At 42.4% G+C, this 10916-nt stretch overlaps 1 protein-coding gene across 1 annotated transcript; it reads right to left on the bottom strand.

Moving 5' to 3' along the window:
- Positions 1-610: 610 nt before the first annotated feature.
- T265_12479 (hypothetical protein) lies at positions 611-3615 on the bottom strand (the record flags this gene model as incomplete). Its single annotated transcript, XM_009164003.1, has 2 exons — positions 611-1072; positions 3289-3615. Coding segments are annotated over 2 exons (732 nt in total), but the record flags the coding sequence as incomplete, so codon positions are not given.
- Between the last annotated feature and the right edge of the window lie 7301 nt (positions 3616-10916).

Here is a 10916-nt window from a genome sequence, read left to right as displayed (position 1 = left end):
GTTAAATCGTTTTCAACAACCTTATGAGTATTAACAAGTCAAGACGTTAGATAGAGAGGATAACCATGTCACTGCCGTAATAACAACAACGACGTGGAGGGAACAAAACAGGCCACAGTGAATGTACACTTCATATTATTCCATTTAACACAACGTATTAGGTTTACTTGGCTTCATGCGTACAATAGATAACAGATTATTTGCCCTGATGAGTGCCCTGATACATTCAGTCCATTCTGGTGTTCGTTTGTCAGTACTCAAATATGAGTTTTTTGATGAATTTTTTTGGTTAAACCATTTGTTGTGGTGTTTTCTGTTTTCTAAGTGTTTATCAAATAACAAATTTCAAAGTATTTTGCTAGTTTCAAAGGGCTATTCAGTCTAGAGACGAATGCATAAAGAACTCTATGTTAGTTTCTCTGCCTGCTTAGGCTTCAGCAGATTGTACTCACAATATCGCACTGAGACTTAGTTATCCTCTGGATGCACCTTTTAGCAACTACTAGTAATATCATGGGTCAAGAACCTAGTTTGCTTTTTATAGTATCGTGGGCCTATAACCACTAAATTTTTTTAACTTCTCCATTATTTCATAATTGGTAACACACCTGACATATGTACGGGCCCAGTTGTACCACAAGAAACAATAATCTGACACGTCATCTGACAATATGGACAACGAACGTGGCATGTTTCTGTTGGTCTGTACAAGTGCTGCGAACACCTCCGAGACATCGAGCTTCTCGTATTCCTGAACCAATTCATCCAGCCACGCGTGTGGGTTTGTTGTGCGGGATGATGTGGGCAAGGGGGATACTGTTGACGAACTGTGACGAACAGAAGCGTCTGACGGCCGTAAAAGTGTACTCATCGGGAAAAGCAAATAGGTTCGGGCAAATTCAGTCAATTTGGGGAAGGTGTTTGCTTTGTTCGCCCACCATTCCAATGGGTTCTGATCAACGGCTAACAGTGGCTCGCGCATATAGCGATCCAGTTCGGAATAAATCGAGTGGATCTTCGGCGTCCCACAACGCCCGATGTAGGGATGCATTTCAAGGAGGTATTGGTAAACCTTGAACAATGGAAAAATGAAATAATGCAATCCGTAACAGTCTTGAACAACCGAGTTCCAGTAGTTAGTCATTAGCATCCTTAGTGGACAGCCTGTGAGAAAACATCGGATGGGGAAAGGTTTCTGTACTGGATAGTTTCCCTTGAGAACTAAGGGTTTGCTCTATTGTGTTGTCTCTACCTTTAATTACATGACAGTTTAGTCATCCATTTTTCAGCAAAATGCAAATGCTGTATCTTTTAGGTAACCTATTTGATAATATCGCGGTTTTCGATTACCCGGACTCGAGTCTGCACCTATAGTCTCATTTTTAGACGTGTTAGTTCTTCGACAAATACACAGAACCGCAACATTATGAGGGATGCCCAAACGAGCTCTTTATTTACAGCCATATGTTGCATCCACAAGGCATTCTAAAAGATCTTCTCTTAAAGTTAATAGTGTGGGAAGGCAACCCAAATCACAATGTGGCATAGACTGAACAAGACTTGTTCGTTCCGAGGTCGTGCATGTGGAATGCCGTGTCCAGTGTTACTCCTCTTCCGTGAAGAATTATGCGAGGCAGTAACTATATGCACAACAACACCTGTTGTAATGTCACATTACAGATCCATCCGTAATCTACTCAGTGTAAGAAATATTTTGTCGCTTCCTGCTACCTACTGTAAACAAGCTGGGTGTAAATTCTTCTATGATATCTGAATCTATCGATGGAAACAGATCCTGCGTGTCTTCTGTTTGGCAGCTAACTGGACTAATAGTGGAGAACCTGACCTGAGGAAGCATCTGAACGGTCGACCATTGATAGTCACATTAGCAAAGCGGTATCCATATCAAGCTCAAATGTCAAGACCCGGCACTTGCTGGGACTGAGCGTGCACATAAAAATGAGGAAGTGCTAACTGCCGACGACTGAGGACGATCACGTCTCATCCATTTACTCCCATAATCTCTATTCTAAAAGTCGGGTGCCAGAGTTGTGTAAATAGACTTAAGACGGACTATTATTCATCATGTAAGCATATGTCAGATGTGGCAAAACCCTAAAGGATATGAAATGCAGCATTAAGTGACAACTTGAACGACTACAAAGACGATATCGAAAGAGGAAGAACACCTGCAGTTGCTTCCACAGACGAGACCAGTGTCCAGAAGCGTCCATCTTTGATTATTCCCTTTAAATATCCTCTGGCTGTTGAGCCCTTTCCAAATTAGATTACCTCACTGAAAAAATCTGACCAAACTCTTTTGATGAACCACTCAGAAGAGGACATGATGTGTGGACAGTGGTCGGTTTGCATATGCTCAGCATTGTCTTGCTGGAAATAATATAGTTGGTAAATATTTCTACCGGGACATGTGGTGTACTAACAGGTGGTCTTCATCTGGAGATGGTCGTTCTGGAGGCTTTCGATCACTATTAGCAAGTAAGGCCTTCACAATATAAACTTTGATGTGGGTGTTATGTGCTAAAAGGAAGCTTACGCGAAAAGTCTGTTATCAATAAAAAGTCGGAAAAAATTATCCCTCTAACCAGCGTGTAGCACGAAGATGTAAATAGTCCCTCAGTGGGGACAAGTGCATTTGGTACAGACCACCATAAGCAACATTCAGAAGGTTGTTGAGCTGCATCTGAAAGAATCGGAAGACTCAGCGTCTAATTTTGGAACGTTTGAACATGAATTCTACCATGGATTCTACGGTAGTGGCTTTAATGCTTACCTGCATAACTGGTCAAATTGGACACAGATGCATGATCATTCATTTTCTGTCCGGTAGTCATATTCTGTAAAATCTGCTACACTTCGGCAGTTTTGTTGGAATGCGCGGGGAATCAAAGTTACCGGGTACTTTGCCACTTCTTTTATTGATAGGAAAATTGTGGACGGCACTTTAATTTGCTCCCAAGCATGGTGCTACCGACATACGGGGTGCGCATAAATTTTGCACGTTAGTCCCGTTAGTCCAGTGGTAAGATTACAGCTTAGATGTCTGTTCAGTCTTGGGGGTTAAATTCCAATTATGTGGTTCCACAGGCTAGTACTGAAGTATAGTTTTTCTTCACTTGCGTAACATATACAAGACATCAGTTTTCAGTCGATGTAAAAACATGCTATCATTGTGCTCGTGTCGGATAAATTGATCTGAATAGTTGTTAAATGCCAACCGAGAAACGATGCCTAATAAACAGTTTTCTTGGTTAAAACATGACTTACCAGATCGGCATCCTTGCTATATCTGCAGTCCCACCTCGGATCGAAGACTGTGGCCAAAGTTAGTGCCTTGCTCACAGGTTCATTTGCTTGGTAAGTATGAAGCAAACGGGCTCTTATACTCCTGATGAACTGGCGATGTGGGGGATCGTTTCTGTTCTCATATTCCACATCGTACTTAGAAGTAACGGCGCTCTGATTCTGAGTCTCGGAAATGCCTCCCAATAGACGGTCAAAACGCCGAAACAAGTTGTCCAGCAATGGTACGATCATCGAAGCCCCAGGGAAGATATCCTTGCAACTTGTGAGCTTTAATACTCCGCAGATATACTGGAGTAAAGGAGCAAAAAGACCATACTTTTATTGATTTGGTCAAGTACAGTGATTGCATTTCAGTGGGTTCCCCGTCTGAATCTTTTAGGTTAAAGATTTGCCTCCTGATGTGGCTGTTTTTGGTGCTTCTCATTTATGAAGGCTTGAAAATCACCAGAGAACTCAATTTACTCTAAGATATTCAAGCTCCAACTGAACGTGACCTCTCAGATTCCCACGATATTAGATTTCGTTCTGAATGAATATGTGATCTCAACTTAATTCCTAGCAAATGAAGAATAACACCGTATTGGTTTTTCGCCTGGAACTCAAATTTTTTTCTGAGCGAATTTTCTGTTCGCGTGAACACAATCCCCTGTACACCCACTGCGTGATTTTGCGCGTGCCCAGTTATCACCATCCTCTGTCACTTTAATTGAAGAGATCAAATATTTCACACAGACCTGACGAATTCGAGGAGCCAAATAAAGGACTTGTGTTCCACGGGTATGTTATGTAATTCTGAAGATATTTACTGCAAGCTTTAATTTCCACCAACTGCACAGTAGGCTTTCGTGACTGCCGTGCACTGACCGCGCGAACTGCGTACCAATGGGCTATGTGATCATCTCACCACCTCTGAGCGGGAATCCCCAGTTAGCGTATATATAAAAAGGCTTCATTCAGCATTCCGTCGATAAAGCGGAATCAAATGGAGTGGAGATGTTCCAAACTTGGAATTGAAATTGGTTTTCATCTTAGACAGGATCTGTAGGTCGAGTGTAAAGCATGCTACTATATCATGAATACACATAAAAAGCGAAAGGATTGTCGTCACATAACGTTAGGCTCAAATTTGTTCCGTTTCAGTAACTTCGCTCGTTCACATAATAAAGGGGTCTTACAGGTAGTTAGACTGGAAGTCATTAGAGTACAGGTTTTCCTGATGGCAAATATAGGCCTGCATATACAGCGTTAACAGGGTGCGACAAAACGGAGGTTTGAACCTTACCTTGACAGTACTTAGTAGCTCATTTGCGCTTGTCAGCTCCGCAAAAGACTGTATTGCTTCATCCCTTGTTTCCTCATACCAGCTGATCAGAGACAACAGTTTCACAAAGGCACAGTTGGGTTGCTTCGCCACCGCACGATCTTCTGTGGATACTTTGTCATCCGATTGAAAGAACAAACGTTCCTGCGACTTTGGACTGAATCGCTTATTTATCTGTTCATCGGTCGACAAACCTCGGGTGCAAGCGTCTAATGATGTGCGAGCAGAGATCTGGGAAGAAGCATCGGACTTTTCAATAATTGCTTTGCATTGCTGCACTAGGTCCGAAACCTGAGGTAGCTTCAGTCCATCCTGGAATTATTATCGAGACAGGTGCAGTCAAGGTGGTATTGTATTATTTTAAAAGTCCATAGTGTAGACAGAAGGAAATGGCAGGGAGAGAATGGATGTAATATTATCACAGGAATTCGTATTCCTAACTTGTGAAGGAGGCTGAAATAAGGTCACTCATATCCCACCGTAAACCTGAGGTAGCTTCAGTCCATCCTGGAATTATTATCGAGACAGGTGCAGTCAAGGTGGTATTGTATTATTTTAAAAGTCCATAGTGTAGACAGAAGGAAATGGCAGGGAGAGAGTGGATGTAATATTATCACAGGAATTCGTATTCCTAACTTGTGAAGGACGCTGAAATAAGGTCACTCATCTCCCACCGTATTTGAATATATGATGGAGTAAAAATTGCGGAGAATTCATCACCTATTACGTGTACCTGGTTTCACATTTGTGTCGACCTCTCTCATTGTGTACACCATTCTGGAATCAGAATTGGAAACTGATATGCATCTAGCAAATAAGTGGATTAGCACGCAAAGACAAAGGTTCAGATCAATAATTCTGGCGTTTGATAGAGCGCTTGTTGTTGAATCAAATCATAATAGAATTTTTCCTTAGGTCCACTTTCATCTATGACCAGAAAGGCAGAATAATACTGGAAAGGAAAAACTCAAAAGCTCGATCATTGGAGAACCAGTTACATCCTATAAGGAAAAGTCACTCGTTAACTGAAAATAGGCTACAGTATGGCTTTTTGGTTGGGGGGTGTGCGCTTATTATATATGTAGCAGTCAAGATATGTATTCACTCGAAATATTTCAAACCAGGATAAGTATGGTCCATATTGCCACGTGATCTTCATTCGAAATATCTATGAACTAAAGTGCCGCAGATAGAATCAAGACCCATGATGGGTAGAGTGGCGGCGAACTTTACGCTGACAGTTGCTTCTCGCTTTACGGATAGAAGAAGCTCTTTGACCCACTTCCTTATGTCACAGTGGATGTTTTGTAATCACACACAACAGAATACAAAGTAAAACTGACTAGAGATGAATATGAGGGGAGCGCCCCGAAGCTGTTTTACTAAGGTAATCACGCGAAATACAAGCAACTCGGCGGAATGGAAAATAAAGGAGCAAGGAGATTGTGACACCAGTCTACTGTAAGTAAGTGATATCACCAGTTTCAGTGAGTCTGCAAGTCTCACGTAAATGTTTGCAAAAAATGTCAGCTGAAGTGAATAAGGATTTTCTAAAATTGTAGAATCCTGGCGGTTTTAGCCAAGGTCTATAGAGCCTGGTGTGCTAAGTACTCCGAGGCTATAAAATTGACTCTGAAACAGCGACAGATTAACGCGCGTATATTGTGTAAAGGTCATTTAAGAAACTGCGTCGTTCGTCTTTTGCCAACAGCACGTGATAGAAATCTCTTCGTAAGATGGAACGTATTTTACTACAGTAGTCACGTTTGGTCATTGCTCCCCCCCGGTAGGAAACCTCTCACTTGAGACTAGTTGTGGCATCTGGGTCCCTTCGTGTGAAGAAGTTCTACAGCCCAGTAGTGTGAGGTCGATGGTTCAGTTTAGTTTACGTTAGACTGTCAACCGCATTGTACGGATAACAAAAGGCAAAGTAACAGCATGGGAACCGTGATCTGCGGAGAGAATACCATGAGGTTTACTTTGACCAAATAAATCCAATACAGTGCTTTTCCAAGTTCAAGGAGAATACGATCTTAGCAAAATACACTCACTTGCAAACAAATATGTTTTTTTTCGAGAGACTTACCTGAAATCCAGCCGAATCTCCCGTTTATTGTGTTTCAGCTGGGTTCCCAGTGAGTCTCTCTAAAAACCAAATATGTTTGCAACTGAGTGTATTTCGCTAATCTCGTGCAATTTGGTTTCAAGCAGAACACAAGATTGACGGGAACTCGGAGACTGCGCCTATCTGATGAGTCCCAAGAAGGGTGAGATCGGTCGTGGGCTGATGAGGAATATTCAGCAACCTTGTGAGTAGTGTATTACGTCCAGAACATGGCCTTATTCAGATCAAGGGGTTTCAAAATGTTCATGCGACAGTTCACGCCCCCTCTTTTTGTGGTCTCATTGGTACTCACTAATTTTTAACGCTCAACTTTCTGAGTTTCACACGGTAGTATGTATATAGTATATGATCACAACATGTACGCTTTATTCCCTTGCTGTCGTACACAAGTGATAAGAGTGAAGACAGCCGAATGTGAGCAGCGGTGTATCATTTACAGTCGTCCCTCCAGGAAGCAAGCAAATTTGCGTCTGAGCAAGTTTTTTAAAATCATTGACGTGTTTTTAGGACGGAAAACTACTTCTGGCCTGTAGTCCAAAGACGAGCGTTGCTGGTTCCTCTTAGAAGTTTCATTTACTAGAGAGATCATTTTGTCAGTACCACCCTTACTCCATGAAGTAACCCTAGATACCGAACAACTTCTCACTTTGGGCCTTTTCCAACCCCACTGAAAAATACACCTTGTCAAACTTGCCATCTCCATCAAAGAAAAACAGGGCAGATAAAGGAGGATTCTGCGGGGCATTGTTGACAAAAGGTAGATTATGTTGACCCAGCTGTTTTTAGGCTTGGAAACCGGTTGTGACAGCAGGTATTATGGCCGATCATATATCTGTGTTCGCTCCTGTACGCTGACAAGCCAATGCCGGTGATGGCGGTGCAAGTTTCCGTTGGCCTATATCAAGACAGTAGGCCGCATGCAGTCACAACGAAACCAGATTTGATTGGATACTGATGGTGACTAGGATAACCTATAGAAAAGTGCGATGAAGAGCCAGCAGATGACGCATGCAGTACGGGGGCGGAGTGACGCTGTAAACGACAGACCAGTGTTGTGACGTTTCCGATCCTGTTCACAGCCACGCTAAAGTCTACTTTCTCCCATTCTGACATTCGTAGGCCGTGGCTCCATGCTTGTCGAATTGCGCGAGATTAACGTATATCTCTGGTTGCTGTGGTTTATTATGATAAGGGAGGCGGACTGGCAGTGTATCTGACATCACTGTATCGCGTTTTCTTTGTGGTTGCCAGTCTTTTCACCATAAATATCTTTGCTTTGCTCACTTTCGGCCATTCCGTTCCAATGTCTTGCCGTCGTTTTCGGTCTTTTTTTTAGAGGCAAAAGAACAAAGACTAATTATCTGACCGCGTTGTCAAGAGTTGTAATTGTCATTTGGAAAACACGTTGTTGTTGTTTCTGATTTTCATTCCTAGGCTTCGCCTAGCTTGACAGGAAATAAAATAAATAATAATAATAATCGTTCAGCTGTAGCACCTTCCGGTGCCAAACAGGGGAAGTCAAGAGGCAGAGGTAGGGTTCGAACCACGGACCTTCTAACCACTTGGGCCATCTCGCCCCCTTGGCAAGGAATATGCACCAGGCAGATCCGCAGACACAGTCACTCAAATGTCTTCACTTGCATTAACAAGGAACTCCTTCACAGTGAATTGGACTGGCCTCGTAATATATGGCATTTGGAAGTCGTACCGAAAAAGTTACACATTTAGAGGGTCATGTTCACTTGCTCTAGAAGGGCAGTACAGTCATATGGAGAATAAAACAGACAAAATAAACCATTTAGCTCGGGGAGATACTCAGCTTGCTTGCCATGAATTGCACTCACAAGGCAACAGTGCTAAGCAAATGCTAAGCTCCACTAAAGATAATTTAGAGTGCATCTCAGCTGTTCGGAAATCAGCGACCTAATTTCGGGCCTGTAGCTTTTCAATGAAAACATACAAATCAAAATCACAAACCTCTATAGCTGCAATCAATTCGCTCATAAAGCATGGGATAACCAGTAGCTGGTCTGCAAGTGAAGATTGCTGAATCATCTCCTCCAACAACTTTGCTCGATTCGTCACAATTACATGATGCTTGCATTTCGCAATCTCTGACCCGAAATTCGAGCAGAGTTGCGTATGCCGGCGAATTATGGATGGAAGAAGATCGGAAGGAGACGAAATCTATTCGATTAAAGGAAAATAGCCATGGGTTAGGATAGCGTGGTTAATTATGTACTAAAGGTTGACAAAAGTGTTGAGTTGGAATGAAAAACGACTGTGCGGGGGAAATTTTATGTGTTGACATTGACGTTCTTTAGGTACAGGTAATACAAACTCGACAGTTTGATATCAGAATGATTTTTGCCCCGTATAACTTCCGGGGCGATCTAGATGGGCTGGAGTAACATGTGTTTTCTCCTCAGTGTTTCAAATCACGTCAGTGCGAGTTGAGAAGCAGTAACCGGACTACCTTTCTATCAAGACTAAATCACATTGGATAGCACTGAAGCATCCAAGGAATATATTCCATCATTGAAAATGAGCACAGGTTGGCGGTGGAAATGTATTGTACGAATTTTCTTCCTACTGCTCACATCATCATCAAAGCCTTAATAGATGGGAAATATTGCAGCAGCAAATCAAGCCTTTTGTATAATTTTCATGTGGACAGAAGGACAACTGTCTTTTTTCTTAACCCAACTTAATGTACAGGCAAAACATTTTCATTATTCGTGTGGTATTCATGCACCACGTGATAAAACGGTCGCCAAAATAAGTGAAAGCTGTAAATGTCCTGGTGGCTAAATCTATTCCTCCTCGTGGACTCAATGACCACCTTTGTACGGGACAAGTTTGCTTTATATATTGAAGCAGAAACAGTTGACAATGTGCACCACTTTTGTAAGTTGTGCAACATTCAAACTGAAGGGACTGGTGGCCAATGAACATACACCAAACAAATGTTGTCCTACTGAAATCTGACTGACGAAGCTTGAGGGTAAGTGATAATTTTAAGCAATTACAATGGTGAAGGGATCACCTTTTGTGCGCCGGAAAACACAAGCTTCTTGAATGGCTGTCGGGCAGTGGGCAAATGAAGAATAGTGTCTGCGTACACCTCCACACCTTTCGTGGGGGTTGAATCCTCCAGTGAGTGGACGCACGGTGATGTTGCAACTGGATGGTCCCAAAAATCGATTACAAATGAGACTGGTGTAAACAGTTGGTAGGATTTCTCAATGTTTGGTTCGTCACGTCCGTTCAGTAACTCCATGTATACTTCATCTTCTAAACGCTGTGATGTCTTTTGGCACAACCGTCGCAACACTCTGTGACGCATTTCTTCAGCAGATGGCAGTCCAAAATAGCTGTTCGCAACGGCTGCATTAGTACTGTTCAGCAAAAGTGAATTTATTAGCGTCTACAAGTGATAATTAGAAAAAAGAAATTTTTTATCGGTCATATTTCTGACACAATGTACCTCAGAAGTGGGCTACCATAAAGTTTGTGAGTCACAGAGGAATACGGTCGACAGGTGGGTGATTATTGTCATTCTAATGGACTCGGTGTATTTTGTACAATTCTAAACAGCACAACACATGATGAAGGGACGGGTAATAAATTGATCATGAGCAAAACAAGACTGTCCATAGGGCGCACCGGCATGAGACTTAAAAATTACCCCTGCATTTGACCAAGTTTTTATGGCAACGACAAAGCCTGACAAACTTTAGTTTCTGGAGAACCTGATACTTAACGAAAAACACCCTGGAATTGTTACGTGTTACCGCTGGTAATAGCCGATAAGTGCTTCAGCTGAGTTCATCTTATCTACTCATTTATATCAGGTCTAATCACGTATACGATTCAACTTCCCAAGATTTGTGACAAACCACCTTGTTAGCAGTGCATGGACTTAAAGTGTGCCTCGAAAGTGATATGAACAAAAGTGCTTTACGATGAACCTCTGACCCTAAGGATAATGGATCCATCTGCCTCCTCGAGGACTAGAGCTTCAACAGATACGATCACTAAGACCCACTCAGATTGGAACTCATCTTGCGGTCCCTACATTGCCAAAATAGGCGCCCGACCGGCCTTAGCTAGAGCACTGCAAAACAAGCAACGGTCCGGGGT

Source organism: Opisthorchis viverrini (assembly GCF_000715545.1).
Source record: "Opisthorchis viverrini unplaced genomic scaffold opera_v5_2, whole genome shotgun sequence".
Lineage (NCBI taxonomy): Eukaryota > Metazoa > Platyhelminthes > Trematoda > Opisthorchiida > Opisthorchiidae > Opisthorchis > Opisthorchis viverrini.
The sequence above is the reverse complement of the archived record's forward strand: the minus strand, read 5'-3'. Positions and strand labels throughout refer to the sequence as shown.